A 19,347-nucleotide genomic window follows, 5' to 3' on the forward strand; every position below is an offset into this window, starting at 1 on the left:
GATCCCAGTGGGCTTCTGCCGCAAACTCATCATAGGTATCCATAAGAGACTCCAAGCTGTCAGTGATGCCCATGGTTGGAATACTATCTATTGATGTAAGGTTATGGCTCACAAAAGAATAAAGATCTTTGGCCACCGAATGGGCACATGTGAAACTGATTCAATGACCTGAATGAACAAAAAAGTAATTAGCTATTCAAATGAGACAAGCTAATGTCACAACGCATCACTATGACGTAGAAGAAGACGGGAGCTTTATTAAACCAAAGTATGAGTGGTGTATGCATATACGGTTTCTAGGAATGAAAAAAAGAAATGCACATGGGAATGAATTATTGAATCAGTTTTGCATGATAGTGTATATATTAGGCTCGTACCCATCCCTCTTCACTTTATAAAGGTGACAGGAAATTCCATTTCCTTTTTGAGTCACCTAAAGTGAAGGGGCTGGGAACGAGCCTATATATATATACTGTAATAGTTTATTAAGTCAAATTCCAGTGTATGCCCATTAATAGGCAAAATGTTTCATAGGTTTCACGTACAGACACAGAGACACAGAGGTTAGAATTCAGGCACATGTCTTTTCACTACATCTAACTGAAAAGTAGAAACTAAAAGTATCTTTAGTTACACGCGCGTAGCGCGCTCACAAAGCGGTCTGATCTGATCAACACCTTGCTTCATACTCAATTCTTCATTCCCGCATTCCATTCCACTCATTCCACTCATTCCTCATCTGTACTCATTCCGTACTCAAAGGAAAATAACGCGCTTGAGGGAAGCTAACAATTGATCAAGCTCACTAAGATAGCGATTGAACAATTGAAATATGAGGAGAGTATATTCTTGAACTGGACTTGACAATATGAGCTAAAAGTATAAAACCATGTTCGCTTACATTTTTCTTTTTTATTCTTTTCTTTTATACATTATACATCATCGCTATTTATTACGATAACCACTACTTGCAACACTTGATCGTACTCACAAATATCTACCCAATTCCCTCAACAAAAAATATAAAGTAACCTATCAAGATGCCCCGCACTATCGCTTCTTCTTCTTCTGGCAACGCTGCCTCTTCATCAATAAACTCAGGTCCAAGCGGGACCTTCTTCGAATTTAGCGTGAAGCAAGGGAAAGAAGGAAGAAGTGGCTATGCACGAAAGGCTAAGGAAGCCAGAGATGAAAAAGAAAAAAGGAGAGAGATCCGCGAGGGCAAAAGAAGGGCCTGTTCTGTAGGCGTCCACAACGTCTCCGAGGAACACACCCCTCGCAAGCGGATCTACTCCCAAGGCACGATTATCGGTGCAACAACTGATAACTCTTCCAGCCACCTTCAGTCGCCTTTTTCGTCTGAAGAAACAGCAGAGCAGAGAAAAACCTGTGCTAACCATGTTCTCGAATCTCTCCTCGCCAACAAGAATCCCTCAAAGACATTGCTGCAGTACAAGACATACTTGAAAGCTTGGCAGGTAAGTTTATTATTTTGTTTATTTGTTTATTTTATTTTTTAGGACAGTCAAATTTTTTTTTTCATGCTTCGTAATACAAAATATGCAAATACAATATAAATGATAGGTGTTCTGCAGCACAAGAGAAAAAGCGGACTGCAGCGTTGACGCAAGAAAAATGTTAAAGTTTTTCGAGGAGGTTGTTTTCAAGCGCACAGTAAAGAAATATATTGATTCAAACGCGGGATTCAGTGGCGTCGTTGGAAAGGCTTCATCACAAGCGGCCAGATCAGTGTTAGAGGGCAAGCTGACTCGCGAAAATAAGAGAAAACCAAAGGCTTGGAAAGCAGAGACAGAGGAAAGTATTTTTCAGGATGTTGTCCATGAGCTGGAGCAAAATTATAGCCAACGTAATTCACAGCCTTATGAGACTCCGGCATTTGAGGGGTTTGAGGAAGCCTCCCAAGGTGACAAAGACGATGCAGGAAGCGAAGACGAGGAACAAAATCACTCGCAACCAGCTGAAGAAGAGGCCCTCATGTCTGCTGAACCACAAGCCCTCATGGTCTCCTCCATTGCGGAAAGAGCAAAAAGTAAATCTAGTGTAATCATGTAACCAAAATAACCTTGTTCAAAGCTGTGGCTCACTCTTAATTGACATTCTGACACTTCATTTTAATCCAAATATAGTTCTTTCGCATCCGCAAACTGATGAGACTGGCCGAAGATTCATCTATGCGCCTATCTCGATAGAAACAGTGGATTGTGCCAGGAAGGCATTAATTTATCTCTACAAGGAGCAAGCGTCATCAAAGGTGGATTGGCCAAACCCTGCACCTCATCCGCGCAAGGATATCCCGCTGAAGGAGGCTATCGAGGAATACGAGGGGAAACTAGTGTACGACACCTCATTCCAGGGATCGACGCGCACTGATACCTGTTCTATTCGCGACCCCTATAATGAGAAGCAGTTCATTCGGATGGCCCTCCATACGTGGGGTATGAAGCCAATGCTGCGGCTAAAAGGGAAGCGAGTGTACCATGCGGAAGGTAGATTTCAATATATGCGTGAGCGCCTTTGCATCTTGGCACGACACCATATGCTGCTGCGAGATGAAGACATTCGCAATCTTAACCTATCTGATGTGTTCAGTATCATGTCTTCCCATCCGGCAAGTGGGTCCCAGCCAGCTCTCGGACTTACGTTTTGCATATCTCGTGGCAAAACAAATAAAAAGGGTGTTAAGCTTTATGCAACCGCCTTTCGTCATAAAGTTTTTTACAGGTGTACTGTAGGAGCGTTTGGCTTCTACATGTTAGAACGATTTATGGTAAGAGATTTGTGCCATTCTTGTCTCTTCTTACTGCAATATAGGTTATGTACTTTCCTAGCTCGTTGTTAAATGTTGGGTCGCGTACCATTCCTATAATAGCTGGATAAGGAGGATGTCCCAAACTTCGCTGATCCTGACGATTGGTACAACATCAAGCTTTTGGTCGCGGCTAGTACGATCGAGAAGCGCAACGCAGGCCTTCGCAAGAATGCTGTTGCACCAAAGACTCAAATCGATGCCACAGCTTCTGTGATGCGAACCTGTGGCGTTTATTCGACCAAGGTCACTCACGCCGGTCGACACGCAGGAACATCAGATGCGTACCGTCTGGGCTTAGGCTTGGAGCATATCCGTCACCTTGGGCGTTGGGTAATGGGACAGATGGAGAGTTTCTATGCTCCAAAGAACCCCACCGCTGGCGCGTTTTATATGGCTCATTTCAACAAGGAACAGGAACCTTATATCCTTGAGCGTAATCTCGTTATCCCTGACTTGGAGCTGCAGAGGAAAATTTTCCCTTGGATCGAAGGGAACTTTAACAGCAGCGCTAGAGAGAATGAGGAATGGGTCAAGGATTGTAATGATGCTATGACAGATGTAAACCCGGATCTCATCACGGAGGACGACCTGCACTGGGGAGGCTGGCAGGAGCGTATGCGCCATTCGACAGCGGCTAGGGATCAAGATGAAGAAACTACGGGAAGCTCCGCCGCAACGGCCAATAAGCTCATGAACAGCGCAATGATTGATCGAAGAGCTTTCCTACTATTGCTGGTACAAATGAGGAGAGTTATCCTTCAAGACGCCGTGCTGTACCTGAAGCCTGACAGCAAAGGAAGGACTCTGAGCAATAAGCTTTTAGAATCACTTCCAGAAATCTTTGAGAGTCAGCTGTTCCTTGACTTTCAGAGAGAGCTCCTTCGTGCGATCGAAGTGCATCAGCAGAGCGCCAATGTTGTCAATCCATTAGTCCCAGTTGACAAACATGTGGTCTCCAACGCGCTAAACAGCCTTAGTCACCAGAATGCATCTCTTGAAGCAGCTATTGCTCGGCAAGGAGCACAAATGGCACAGCAAGAAGCACAACAAAGGGCGCAGTTGTCTGCCATGAGCTCAGAGCTCGCGACGCTAAAGCAGCAAATGGAGATAGTGATACATTTATTGCAGGATCCGTCAGCTCGCCAAGCTCCAGCGCATCCCTTGAATTCAGCCGGTCTTCTTGGGCCATATCCCCATACTATGCCAAGCTATCCTGCTCTGCGCAGAGTCCCTCAACAGCAGCCGTTTGCGACGCGTCCCCCACAGGTACCTCAACAGCACTCATCGCTGGTTCAAGCTCCTCTACATTGCTTCCAACGAGCGCCAGAGCTATCGCATCACTCGTCCCCAGGCCCCAGCTCATCAAGCGCCACTTTCAAATGGAAAGCAGACCGCGGAAAGCTCACAGTGGCAGATGCTTGGGATGAGTTTCATGGGCCCCTTGCAGCATTTAAAAGATTGAACCCGAGTTGGCCAGTGAATACATCAGACCAAAGGGCCTACAATCGACGATATGAGTTAATTAGGCTGATCAACGAAGCAGCACGAAGGGAAGGTCGCAATCCTGAAGACATTGTTGCTGAGTGGTCACAGGCAAATGAGGGAAAGACTATTAACTCACTGTTGATATCCATGAAAGCTAGGGAGCAAGAGGATCCTGAAGATGACCAATAAATGACAATACACTTCCCAGGTAGGTAACAATAGCATATATAGAAGCATGTACGATAGTAACATATATAATAATAGATATAGTAATAAAATACTAAATGCATTAATTGCTTTGCCAAAAAAATAAAATAAAAAGAAATTGGTATGTTTGTGAGTCGCGCGTTTGCGATCCGTTTGGCGTTTGGTAGCGTCTAAACGCACTTTCTCCTCATTTCCGTTGAGGGAAATAAATGGCGAATAGTATGGAGTATGGATAAAGGGAATGTTAGTTTAGATTAACTTGACCAGATGTGGTCTGTAAAAAGTTAAATAATACCAGAATAGCAAGGTATCTGAAATACTAATGATTGAAAAGGAAGGAATATACGCCGTTTTCACTACATTTTACGCATTCTGTGGTTTATATTGACTACATTATACGCACTTTGACTTAAATATACGCCAAAATGGTTACACAAACAAGACACAGAGCAGTGACAGTCACATTTCAAGACACAGAGCACTCCCTGTCTTAATATTGATTCAGATTCGCTCTATATACTGTAAACAAAAAAAAAAAAAGTAAATGTACTTACTTCTTTTTTCACGTAGGTTAAACAGCTGTTGAGGAACAACGAGTTTGTGCTCAACTTTAGAGTAATGCTGATGAACAAACATGTTTGCATCATTGCGGATGCCTATATTGACCAAGACGTGTGGCGTGGTGGGAGTGTTCGACAACGTGACTAAATAGCTGAAGCACTATTTTTCCTTTTTTAGTATGCCATGTCAAATGAGAATAGCTTCGTTTGACGGAGGTTGTGTACATACGTATTGAGTAAGTGGAAGCTGATAGGCTGGTTTTATTGAATAGAACACTAAAAAAATTTGAAGGGAACTTCAGCGAGCTGTTAACAAAACACTGGTGTACAACACGCCTTTCTTTTATTAGTGACCGCGGTTTCACGTGCCTACAATGTCGCGTCGTATATAAAGTTAATAAAGTTGTGATTACCTTTTTTCCTTTCTTCATTCAACCATTCCACTTGTCCAAGCTTCAGAAGCTCTTACCTATTGCCTTGTTACCTGATACCTGATACCTGATACCTGATACCTGATACCCGATACCCCCTTTATAATTATGAGCCTTCCCAACTTACCCGGTACGCAAGAACAGAAGAACGCAAAGATGACACCACTTCGAAATATTCGTATGGCAAGAGCATATCTTCAAGGCAAGCAATGGCTACAACAACAGCAAAAACATAAAGAAGAGCCCTCCATCTTTTATGATCCAACTCCACACATCAATAAAAACAATGCTACCAAGTCACATTCTAATCCACAGGTTGTTGCACCAATGCTGCCAGTTGCTACATCAGCGCCACCAGTTGCTACATCAGTTTCACCGGTTCTGCAAGACCTAATCGCCAATGAGCAGCAAGCTAAGCCCAAGTCACCTTTTATTCCTCTCTCAGAACGCAAGCAGCAGCTTGAAAAGAGTGTACTCATGAGTCAAAAAAAGGTAATTGCTTAACTTGTTGTAGAGTCTTCAGTGGAGAGCTTATTTTATTTTACACTATTTTACTTTATTTTATTTTAATTGTTTTATTTTGTTTTATATTTTATTGCTGTTGTTGTTGCTGTTGTTCTTGAGTTCTGAAATATGTGTATTATATATTTTATGTATAAATGTGTGTCTGTAAAGAATCGTTGTAACAGAATTATTATTTTCTCTAATACACAATACACGTGCATAGGTCCTTCAAAGATCAGGAACCTCGAGTGTAGCTAAAGTGGAGAAAACACGACTGACAGCTCCTAAATCCCCTGTGGTCACCAAGAGACGATATGATCCTCTTGGTGTACGCCCAAAGCCGACGCCACGACCTCAACAGCCAAAAACAGAGGCAACGCCGCCACCGCCACCACCATCGCCACCAAAGGCACAAGCGTTGGTGAAAACCAGACTGGCGGCTCCAAAGTCGCCAGTTATCGCCAAGAGGCGATACGACCCTCTGGCATCTCGGCCACTCGCGCCCAAACCAATAAAGCGCGCATCAACGCCGATGCCCACGCTGAAGCCGAAGCCCAAGCCCACAGGGACAATCCCTAAACCCTTCCAGTTTGAGACTGAAGGTAGAAACAAACGATACTGGGCACGGCTTCAACAGCGGGAGGAGGAAGAGAGGCTGTTGGAAGAAGAGGGGAGGATTAAGAATCCAAAGGCGGTGGTTCTTCCTCCTAGGCAACCTATACCCAAGAAGGAGGTGAGGCCTCTGACTCAACCTAAGCCGTTCATTTTGCGAACCCAGCAAAGAGCTGTCCGTGCAGAGATTGAAGCTCAAAGAAAAAGAGAAGAGCTCCATCGACTGGAGCAGCAAACACGACAGCAATCATCACAATCGCAACGACAACGACAAGAGGCTAAGGTGAAGGATAGAGGTAAGGAGAAGGCTAGGGGTAAGAAGAAGAACGAGGCTAAGGCTAAGGAGGAGGAGAAGGCCATGGACGAGGAAGCGAATAAGGATGAGGAAGAGGAAGGAGACGAAGAAGAAAGAAGACGTAAACAAGAAAGAGAAGAAATAGTAAGTTTATACAAGGAGTTTGCTCAACGTCGATATCCTACCCCTGATCCCAATATGGATGCACAAACTTGGAGAAGGATGAATGATATTTGAAGCGAGGAAAAAAAAAAAAGAAAAAAAAACTTTATTGTTTTTTTGTGAAGTAGAAATATTTGAAAGAAAAAGAGGAAAAAAAAAAAAAAAAAAAAAACTTATTGTTTTTTTGTAAGTAGAAACATTTGAAAGAAAAAGAAAAAGAAAAAGAAAAAGAAAAAGAAAAAGAAAAAGAAAAAAAAAAACTTTATTGTTTTTTTGTAATAATTAGCTGAATAAAATATGAAATCGTAACTTCACTCAATGCTTTGAACCTGTTCATATTTTATATTTATCTAGAAATTACTTATTCACCGTTGCCTCTGACGTTTATTACTAAGTTTGAGTCCTGGTAGCACTGGAAGTCGTGCTTCGCACAGATCAGAGGCTTTCTGTACAGCCTGTACTACTTCTTGTATTCCAGGAATAGGTGCATTGTCATCTAAAATGCTTTCTAAAAGAGACTGTTCTCTAACTTCCCCAGGATAAAAAAAACTGGTATGAGGGAGCTCTAACGTCGCTAATGCGATATGCTTGCAGCACATTTCTGCTCGAAAGAAATCAAGACATGTGCACCCATTGAACTGGTCAACTTCGCCCGCCTTCCAATCGACTGCCACCTCATATGATTTGTCTGGGTCAGTGAACGACTTTACACTGAAGACCTGTCGCTTGCTGTCAGAGACATGAGAACAGCCTCAGGGTTCTCTGACCGCTTGCCCTCAATATAATCCAAGACCTTGATTTTGGCTGCCAGTTCTTGCTTCGCTCCAGGCGTCATCCTTCCAACTCGAACAGTGTGCCGAATACACATATATTGCTTTATGGACAAGGATGCACATGACGCTATCGACACGTCGTTGCTTCTTATCCTTAAAAAAATGGCACTTCAAAGTGTTATGCTACGACTCAATATAGCTATTGGTATTGATGGAAGCATAAGAAATACCTTCGCGATAGCAAAACATCCAGGGTCTTCTATCTGCTATTGAAATGAAATAGTTCTTGTTCAAATACTGTACTATTTTCGGAGCACGACCCTCTCAAGCCGTTCTAAAACTGTCAATCAGCCTATCTACCTCTTTTTCTGACTTCGTGTAAAGAATCGTATGAAGCGCTGATCTTATCTATCGGGTGTTCAAGGCAATCAGTTAGCACGCGAACCCAGATCACCGCCAAAGCAGCACTACTCAAGCTCAAAACCATTCTTACCATCTACCTAGTATGCCATACCATACTAGACACCTGATTCTAAAATCAATACGATCTTATTTTTTTATTTATTATTTTTTTTATTTATTATTTATTATTTTTTATTTTTTATATATTTTTTTTTTTATTTATTATTTTCATTTTTACTTTTGTTTTTACTTTTACTTTTATTTTTACTCTTATTTTGAATTTTACTTTTATTTTTAATTTTATTTTATTTTTATTTTTACTTTATTTTAATTTTACTTTTACTTTTATTTTAATTTTATTTTATTTCTTATTTTTATTTTTATTTCCATACAATACAATGCAAAATGTGTAATAAAGAATAGTGAATAGTAGCTGATTATGCGAGTGAGAAACAGAGTATGCGAGTTTTAATATGCTTGTACTTTGGGTCTCGTCCTTTTACTCCAGCTACAGCACATTGCTCACTGTTTTTTCTTTCTTTCTTTGTTGTACACCATACAAAGAGGGCAATGTGGCTCGTGCTCTTGTTGTGGGCAGGCAGATTGTTGTATGTATGACCCTGCATATCTTTGAGGATGGAATGTTGTTCTCTTTCTCCACCTTGTAAGCATATGAAAATTGACGAATGATATCACAGGTGCACAGATTATTGATTTCAATTCCCGCTATGCCGTTTTCTTTTCTTTTTTTTCTTGCATAAAAGCAAAATGTCGTATTTGTATTGCTATTCAGTCAATACTTTGAGATCACAAATTGGTTTCACTTACTATTTTCCCTGAGCGATTACAAAAACCACTCAGCATTCATCCTTTCTCCTTTTCTCCAAAGCACAATCCGCCAAAGAGCCCTCGCCGTCGACAGCAAGAAAGTATATGTCTATATAATGCATTATTTTGTATTATTCATTATATTTGACTCAATGGTTCTTTCCATACTCATTCATACAGCATTTGGAGATAAAAAAGGTTAATTTTACCGAAGATGGACAATGTCTGCTTCTCTTATCTGCCGTGTAAATGTTTTGACCAACCAGAAAACAGAGTTTTCATGCGAACATCTGACCGAAGGCGTCATGGCGGAAAATAATAATTTTGTGGCATTGCCCTCTGAACGCGTTATCTCTTTACATTTCAAATATTTATTTTTTACTCACTCATTCGCTTACTATTATACTTCACAATGGCTTTCTTTATTGCTGACATATGATGGCTATTAGTATTATTATTTAATACCTTTGGCAGTGGGATACCAAGTTTCCTTTGCGTTGCTGTAAAACGTCATATCGACGACACAAAAAGAAAAACAATTTTCATAAATACCCTTCGTCTCCCCCTCAGCTTTTCTTTTCTTTTCTCCTCTCTTCACCCACATCCTCTCCACCTCCCCTTCACATGCCTTATAAAGGCCACACAGAGACCATAAAAAATGCTCTATTCCAGCCGTGAAATACAATCCACTATAGAGCCGTCATCAAGTAAGTATCTAGCATATGTATGGCTTCGTTTTGTCTTGCCTACCGTCACCCACTGTTTAGCTATTGCTAAATGAGTCCAGCAGGTCCATTAACTTACTCCTATTTTTTTGCCTTTGTCCTTCTAGTCATCACAAGAAACACTACCGATGGATGCTCAGCGGCGACCATCCCAAAGACTGCAATAAGCTCATGCAGTGCTTATCGAAATGGGGCCCTAAGCGGATCTGTAAGTACTCTCTCTTATTGAGTAAACATATTGCACTTTTTTTTTCTTTTTTTTTTGGTGTTGCTGTGTTATGCTATTCTTTATAGTATTCTAACCACGCTTTTTTTTTTTTTTTTTTCTTTTTCTTTATTTCTTCGGCTCTTTCCGTAGAGGCCTATCCGATTCGATAAGGGCTCCACTCCGTCCTACCATCGGAGCCCGGGGGCCCCTCCGCCGGCCTCTCTGCCGCCTCCTCCGAACTCCTCATCTGCTCTGATGGGGGGTTCCACTCCGTCGGACCCTCACGACTCCTTGAGGAAGGACCATTGTGGTGGCGCTAGAGAACTTCTAGTCTCTGGGCCTCACTTGATCCGAGTGCCTCTGGGGATTTCGCGTAGGGACAGGATGACACACAGTTGCGGTAGCCTGAGAATGGTAAGTCAGTACCAATGAATTATTCACTGGGTCCTGTAGAGCTCGAGCTTCGGCCGTCAAGGAGATTCCCCCTCCAGCAGGATCAGGATCAGGAGCAGGAACAGGTGTTACCGAGGCCTGGTAACATCTAAGGTAGGTGAAAAGAAAGACACAAAGAGCATATTAATTCTGTTTTACCTTTGCTTTCGTTCTCTCTGGTTAGGTGGAATCTTTGGCAACTCGGTGCTCTATAGGGCTTTGTGAATAGTTCATTGTTACTGACTTATCATCCTTAGGCTATCCAATTAGCGATGCTGCGCCAGGGACGCCTGGTCGTAGTGGGTGCATGGCGTAGAGGCGTCATGTTGTGTGATCCCTGTTTCCTGCCGTCTGAACCAAAGGTGCTCTGGTCAAAGTGAGGCTCCATTGATTAGTTGTTCGATAGACCACTGCAATGGGACTTTTGCTTGGAGGAGCGAGGCCTACGATCCATGGAGGAAAGCAGAAGGCCTGGGAAAGAGCATCAGACCGAGGTAGGGCGTCTGAGGAGATAGACTCAGAGCTAACAGCCAACAGCCAACAGCCAACAGTTCACAGCCAATGGCCAATATAATAACCCCAAAAAAACTCCAAAAAATACTTTAAAAAAAAAAAAAAAAAAAAAAAAAAAACCAAAAAAAAAAACCAAAAAAAAAAAATCAAAAAAAAACCTCCCTGAAGCCAGAAGCCAGAAGCCAGAAGCCAGAAGTCAGAAGCCAGAAGTCAGAAGTCAGAAGTCAGAAGTCAGAAGTCAGAAGCCAGAAGTCAGGAGCCAGAAGCCAGGAACCAAAAGTCAAAAACCAAAAACCAGAAACCAAAAAGCAGAAGCCAGAAGCCAGGAGCCAAAAGCCAGAAGCCAGGAGCCAGAAGCCAGAAGCCAGGAACCAAAAGCCAGAAGCCAGGAACCAAAAGTCAAAAACCAGAAACCAAAAAGCAGAAGCCAGAAGCCAGAAAGCAAGCAGCAGATAGCAGCCACGTCAGCGCAAAAAAAAAAAAAGAAAAAAAGAAAAAAAAAAGCCAACAAGCTCACTCCACTCAACCAAAAGAAACCTCATTGAAAGCCAGCCAAGGCCCAAAGCCGGTAGAAGGTTGCCTCAGCCATACTAGCCAGAGATTGCCTCAACAAAATCAAAGACAGAAAACCTTAGTCAAAGCAATCGAAGGCAGCCGCAATTAATCAAACACAATTTGCCGCAATCAAGGAAATCAAAGACTACCAAAGCCAAAATCCATCAAGGGTAACCTGAAAGAGCCCAGACAATCAAAAGCAGCTAACCAAGGGCAGCCAACCCAAAGCTAGGTCATTAGGCCCAGTCAACCAAGGTTACCAAGGCCAGTTAGCCAAGGCACCATCAAAGGATATGCTAAAAAGCATCATCAAAAGAATCCAAGCCTACTAGGAAATATCCAGCCATGCACACGTACCAAGGGCATTGCCACTCTTGGGCCAAGATGCAGCTTGGAAACCACAGCAGAGAAAACAATTAACAATAAATATTAAAAGACAAGATCAGATATAATGATCTTTGTCTTTTGTCTGAAAATGTGATAGATCTGTGATTATTGTGAATGCAAATGTCCTCAAATAGGAATAGAAGATTAGTAGCGACAATCAATAGCAAAGCCAATGGACTAAACTGTGTCAGCTATTGGTAGCAAGCTGCTCAGTAATATATAGCTGGCTATATACCTACATTGACTCATTCACGGCCTTAAGGAGCAACCCAATCAAGCACATGAATACCTTAGTGGGTTTTGATTATAATCGTTAGTTTAGGCTGCACATTTGATTTGTCGAACGAGCTCCATAATCAATATAGCTCATACTCTACTGAAAGGAGAAAAGGACCTTCAACCTAATCTACAAAGGTGTCAAAGATAAAGGTTGCTGACCATAAGTTTTTAAAAGCACCTCTACTCATCAAGCATTGGTTTATTTCTTTAGAGGAAAACGTCGTGCAAAAGTGCAATTTTTTTTTTTTTGTCTAGTAGCAGTAGCATGCCTTAAGGCCTATGTATTTAGCTTTAGCTGCGCTCATACAACTGCATAGCTCTGGTTAATTCCTTAAGTAGAGTCTATGAGCTGTCCCTTAGTCAATGATTTCGGACTGCCACTTTGGTGGACGTGTGTTGTTACAGGCGCTTACCATGTTACAGTGCGTTCACATTTACATAGCACATAAAATCCAAAACATTGACGGGAAAAGAGAGCCTGATTAATAGAAATGACGAAGAGAAAGAAGGATTCCAATAGAGTTAGCTGCTCTTTGCTCTTCTGAATTATAGAATTGACAGCCAAGAAAAAAAAAAAAAAATAAAGATAGGTGGAGGGGCCTGAGAGAAAAAGGGATAAATGAGAAAGCTTCATAGCAACATACGGACACTTTATATATTTCATGTCTGGCAATTTGTCTACTTTAATTATTATTATTGTTTGTTTAGTTTGTTCGTATTGAATCGTAGTCGCGCTGTATCGCTGTATGTCTATTGCAACTGAGCGTGGCTCTTGCTCAAATAAAAGCTTATATATTTCTTTTGCACATGGACAAGGATCAAGGCGGCAACACAGCCGGAATGAGGCGGAGAGGTGCTGGGTCATTGGCCTCTGAGGACACCTCCTGTATAGCCATTATTCCCTGAGGCCTTGGTGTCCTTCGAGGTCACCCAAGAGAGTATTTTCATCTGAGAGTAGATGAGGAAAAGAGGGCGAAGGGGAAGGTGTAAGAAGCAAATCGGTTAAATACTATGTGCTGAGCGGCATCAACACCCAGACACGTCCACAGAGAGAGGGAAAGACGTGCCTTGTAGGTCGCCTCTCTCTATTCCTCTGCCTTTGTCTGTTTATTATGCGTACTTCGCCTACTTTCAGATGCAATGCCATATGAAGAGCCAAAAGGACCTATAGTAGACAATGACCTACATTGTCTGTGCCCTCATTGACTACAGCAGCTTCTTTAAGTATTATGTGCAAACCAGCATGAGTGCTTCCTTTGGATGCCGTGGCGCAAGGGGTTCCTGTCTATGGAATATCAGGGCGACAAAGGACATCTTTAAGTTCATTACCCCTCTCCTGTCCCACCACACCCACCCTCACTTTCCTACCTCATCGAAAAAGAAAGATGGGGAGTAACCTAAGGCATCATACGCTATTTATTTATATCAGTTTAGTTCTTGAGCCCTGGTATCAATAAAAGGTTGATTACGCAGGAAAGGGTTGCTAGTACATGAAGGATAGTAAGATGTGTGCAGCCTTGAAAGTTCATTGGCTGGAGAGACACCAACAAATATGTTCGTACGAGCTCTTTGCAATGACAGCCTGTGCTGCAACGCTTCAAAGAGATTTGTACGAGCCAAAGTCATGCCTTTCATATTCGTGATGTTCCAAGGAAACAGTTGGACTTCATTAAGTTGAATACACAACCTACAACCAATCCATAGCAACATTAGCATAGAGCACTTTGAAGCGCATTACAAAAGAACAATTGCCGAGGAACCGGCCAGCAAATGATAAACGGTAAGGGGCTTTAGATTGTGAAGTGAGAGCAATCAATGAATTTGGCTTCCTAGAGAGACCAAATAAAGAAGCGCATGCCATTTTCTGTTCTTGCCTTATACCTTGCTTATCAGGGCAAGGGTACACCACAAACATTTCTATCGCTAGGCACAACATTCACTATCACTAATATACTAAGGCTAGAATAGACTAGGATAGAGGAAACCTAGTCCTAAAGTTGGAAGTCATCGTTTCTTTTTTTTTTTTTTTTCTTTTTTGTCGAGTTTGTAATAGAGAGCAGCTTTCCATGCCTTGAAGCGTATAATTTTGTATCCACTTTTGTAATGCGGTGTGCTGCCACCTTGTCGCCGTTTTTTATTTTTTATAAAAAATATAGCATATACGCACAGTGCTTGCGCTGCAGCATGCCAACAGTTAAACAACTTGCCTCTTTTCAACTACTGAATACCTTCCTTGAATAGATGCACATGCATTCAAATGTAGCAGTTGTAGGCATGTCATATAGCTTTTTTTTAAGATCTGAGGAAGTTTGGGTGGATGAGAAGAATTGAGAACCCTGATTGATTTAACAAACCCATGCCAGGCTTAGCAGTTGGCAAGGAACTATCCATCAGGCGTTACAATGGTAAAGAAGTTTTTAGATGGCAGGCTATTTATGTGACATAATACAGGGTTATGAACCAATAACGATCACCGGATTTGGATTTCTGAGAGAGGTATAGCATAAAGAAGCCCTTGATCTTTGTTGCTATGCCTTCTTTATTGAAGTCACCACTGATATTAATAACTCGCGCTTTATTGAAAGGGCGTTAGCCAGAATAGAGTAATTTTGATACTACTCCCTTATATGCTCGTTTTTTTTTCTTTTTTTTTTTTTTTTTACTTTAATTTTTATTTTTCTTATACTTTGGCTTCCCGTACCTGCTGCTGGTTACGGAATCTGAACATAAAGAACACGGATTCTTAAGGCTGGTCAGAGTAGGCAAGACCTTCCTTAGACCCAAGTCGAGACTTCAAAAGAAAGCAGATTGCTATTCATTGAAATGTCGTGATGATGGAGGCGAGTCAATTTTCGCATCTGTTCATACACAATGCATCCTCCTCTATGCCTCCTGCACTCCTGAGCAACATCAGCTTTAAGCCTTGACCAGCATGCTTACCAGGCCAGTGTTAACCCATTCTGCCCCGTCAATAACCCCTGCCACTGTAATATTAGACCCTCACAGTCCTTCAGGCATGAGCAGCTCAATAGAATTATTTGGACAATGCCTTCATTCCTGGTACTAAATCTACCCAATTCGAGTTCTTCAATTGTATTTGCAAGGTCTCTAAACTCTCCTTTTTCGTACACTGCGCCTATCCTCCAGAACCTCCTGCTCTTCTGCTAGTAATCCTCGCATAGAGAGTGGGCCGAAATCACACTTTGCTCTTTAGTCTGAGCGTCCTTAGTGGGATCACAGAAATTCAACGAAGGTGAAACTTGGACAATTCCTAATAAAAATATCAAGGCAATAGGCCGATGTATGCGAATGAGGTGTGGATATTCCGACATCATTAAGGTATAGGATGATCATATTTGGAGAAATGAATGTATCCTTGCTATCGTTTAAGAAGTCAGAAGGAAGTCAACTGATGCTTACGGTTTTCATACCCAAGCCGTTAATTTCTTGTAGGCTTGCAAGAATAAATTGGTCTCAGCATTGCTTATTTGTGTACTAGAAAAGGCCAAGGCCTCAAGGTGGATGCATTCCAGTAATGCTCCCCATAACTCCCATGAACTCGAATCGTCGAAATCGAATGGTAAGTTGGTAAGGGTGCACGTGTGGGTCTTATTGGGATTGGAGAGATCGTCCAGGATAGACGAGCTTGAAGCAGATTCCACTTAGTAGCCGGTCTCTTTGAGTCGGCTACAACTTCGCAATTATTGGTGCTCCTTTGGCGGGTTAATATAAAACCCAGACTCCTCAGTAAATTCCTTTTTGTTCAGCAACGCTTCATAAGCGAGGTCATCTGAATTAGCTTTAAGGACAATATTTTCCCGAATGAATTTGACAGGCGCGTTGTGGTATGCCCTGGGGATGCAACGTCAGTAAACGATGTCATTTTGGTGAAGAAAATAATTGTCAAGCTCTACAATGTCTGAAATGTCCAAGAGATTATTTTGAAGTTGACTATCATTCAAAAGAGATGTGAATGTTGAAATGGAGGTAGATTAGAATTGAGAAGTGGCATACCTTGAATTTCACCATCATTTCTTTTGTTATTTTTGTGTTGGTGATGGTGATGTTGGTGACAGATGAGGCAATCGAAGTGAAATGGCCCACATGCAGAAAAAGTATAGAGCGGATGACAGCGCGATAGCACTTGATTGTTCAGTCAGTGGTCCGCCGGCTATAAGGTAGTGCAATTTTCCATTGCGACGCTCATTTTCATGTTTCTTGATTCAGTACTTGTGAGCTGAGTAAGCATTGGGCGAAGTTTGTGTTGTCTAATTTCCTCTGGCCCATATATTACCTTCCAAGTTACACGAGTACTTTGCAACCACTGCATTGGGTCATCCCACCAATCCAAAGCCTGTGGGACACAAAGTCTTTCATCGTAACTCAAGTGATACTGGATTGACCCTTATTACCGTACGAAGATGGAAATCATTAAAATGCATGTTCATGTAAGTGATACAGGACGGTTGATGCTTTAGTAGTTTTACATGCCTCAGGAACAGTCCAGTCAAACATTGGCTTGAACTTATTCTTCTTAACGTGAAGCTCGCTGCCAACTTTGCATTGATCCTTCCAAAGCTTGATCTTCAGGGGCTGCAGTTCAATTCAGGGACAAGCGTTCCACTAGAAGACGAGACCCATGTGGGTTGAACGGAGATATGACACACATTGTTCCAACATTTGCACGAGTGTTTTTTTTTTTTTTTTTTTTTTTTTTTTTGCATCGGTATAGAGGATTGCTTACACATTTGCGTCATAGGGATGGTACCTTTAGAAACACAGTTCGCTCCAAAGGAACAGAAGATTGCATCGGTCATTTATACTTAACACAACACAGGCTATCTCTTATAAACAAATTCGTTTGGGAAAGCATTTGGGAAAACCAGGATTGAAACCTTCCTAATTTCACTAAACTACCATACTAAGACTAAGCCTCTCGTACCGTCCTTTCCCGCGATCTTCCCAAAGTGTAGTTGTGAATCATCTTCGCTTAAGATACTGAAGCTTATATTATCGTTGCTGCGGATCCGGCAAGTTTAGTAATACCTGTACTTCCAACCATCTGAGTTATTTTGCGCGCTGATTTTGTGGGAATTAAATAATTCGGCCGCTAATTGGTGTGTGCTTAGTTTGTTCGCAGGATATACCTCGTTGATTAAAGTGTATCTTAAGTACCTTATTCTTGGCCAATTGTTTACAATCCATGTCGCTTCCTCATATTGAATACGATGCCCAACATAATTGAATTCTACTGAATATAGCCACTTCAAGTTGACCAGTTCATCCAGACCCGCTCTTAACCTCAAATCCAGCGTTCGAATAGCAATCAGAGACCCTCGGCCTGCCAAAGCAAGCTCACGCAGTCGAGTTAACTTGCCTAGCCGCCTAAACACAATACGCTGCTTCTCCATACCCTCCGCAGTCTCTTGGTCAACGTCAGCTTCAAGGTCGATGATCAATCTGACAAGGTCAGTACTGACCCATTCTGCTCCATTGACGATTTCTGTCACTGTGATTTTAGGTCCCCACAGACTCTTTAGACGTGGACAATTGGATAGGATTGCTTGGACAATGCCATCGGTCCTTTCAGTTTGTCTTTTGAATAAGAGCTCCTCAATTGTATCGCATAGCCGCCGATCCCTCCTTTTTCGTACTAAGACCCCACTATCCAGACTTTCTCCCTCGTACGCTAATAACTCTTGAAGAGAAAATGGACCGAACTCACAATCTGGGATATCTAGCCGCCTTAGTCCAGCCATCCGTCTGAGAAGTGCCGCCATATCCTCGTCATCTATTTTCATATCAAGGCGTAGACTGGACAGATTGGTGAAAGTGTAGGAATGATGGAGGAATGTTGCTCTAAAGAATTCGGGGGGTTCTTTTTTAATATAGGGGGTACCAATATCCAATGATCGCAACCCTGGACATCTCCTAGTCAGCACACCAAGGCAATAAGGCGATGAATGTGGTGGGGAGATGCCTATTGTGACAGCTACAAAGTGTAGCGTGATAATATTTGGAAATATCAATTCGTCCGTGCCGTTCAAGAAGTTGGAAGGTAGCTGAAAGATGAACACCTCGCGCATGTTCAAGTATTTAATTTTCTTGCAGACTTGAAAAAATAAATCAATCTCATCCTTGCTTATATTTGTTCCACAAATGGTCAAGTCCTCAAGATGGGCAAATTCCAATAATTCTCTCCATGTCTCTCGTAAACTCTGACAATTAAATGAGAGCTTGGTAACTGTGTGGGCCCTGATAAGATTGATAAGATCATTTGGCACAGGACGGCTTGGATATAGATTAACACTGATGTGTTTGAGGCGACTACAACCCCGCAACGACATGTACCCCTTTGGGAACTTGAACTCAATCACGAGCTCCTCAATATATCTCCCGTGTTTCTTCAGTGCTTGTTCAGTTGGGCGTCTGTAATGAGGTCTGACATGGATCCTTTTCCAGAGGGATTCGATAAGAGCATTGTGGAAAGACTTGGAGATGCGAAGACATTTAGCGATGTCACTTTTATCGAGAAAATCACCAACACACGAAATGATTTCTGGAAGGTCCAGGGGATTCAATTTAGAGTAATGAGGAGAGATGATGGAACAAGTATAATTGCGATCAGGCACATTTTGGGAAGTTGACGACTGCATTTTGGAAATTTTTTCATCTTGCGAAGGAACGGCCACCGGTACACTGCGCTTTAAAATAAACTGAAATACACCTCTGATACCCATGATATGAAAGGGTATATATAAGATCCGACCTGATCACCAACCGCGTGTCCTTTTATACACCTGAATGCGGCTTTGAGCTCGTTTGAAGGCTATGAATAATAAATCCAGGTATCCAGGTTTAAAATACAACACGCAACAACAGGACTGCGGGTCGGTCTAGCAATGTTATAAACGTAAATAAAAAGTTACGATGTAATAAAGCGGAGGTTCAATAGGACAAAGAGAAGGGATCTTTAATATTACGGCGGACGAGCTTTTATATTATGGTCGTCTTTACCACGTGAGTGGATTCTAAGTCATCGCATTCGTTATGTTTGTCTATACGAATGCCTCCTAGCCCCGAGCCTGAATCTCTGGTAGAATAACTACTTTACTAATGGCAATGGTATGATTGCAGCACTAAGAAAAAAACAAAAACA

The 19,347-nt window shown here is 42.0% G+C and overlaps 1 protein-coding gene across 1 annotated transcript; it reads right to left on the reverse strand.

Annotated features, from left to right (window-relative positions):
* Positions 1–17,033: 17,033 nt before the first annotated feature.
* Positions 17,034–19,139, reverse strand: BCR41DRAFT_362938 (hypothetical protein). Its single transcript, XM_022025797.1, has one exon. The coding sequence runs from the start codon at positions 18,926–18,928 to the stop codon at positions 17,225–17,227; it is 1,704 nt and encodes a 567-aa protein (XP_021876479.1). The 5' UTR covers positions 18,929–19,139; the 3' UTR covers positions 17,034–17,224.
* Positions 19,140–19,347: the final 208 nt, after the last annotated feature.

Source organism: Lobosporangium transversale (genome assembly GCF_002105155.1).
Source record: "Lobosporangium transversale strain NRRL 3116 chromosome Unknown BCR41scaffold_58, whole genome shotgun sequence".
Taxonomy (NCBI): domain Eukaryota; kingdom Fungi; phylum Mortierellomycota; class Mortierellomycetes; order Mortierellales; family Mortierellaceae; genus Lobosporangium; species Lobosporangium transversale.

Excerpts from the sequence above, each read along its gene's own strand:
- BCR41DRAFT_362938 (XM_022025797.1), bottom strand. The coding sequence starts at position 18,928 with ATGGGTATCAGAGGTGTATTTCAGTTTATTTTAAAGCGCAGTGTACCG.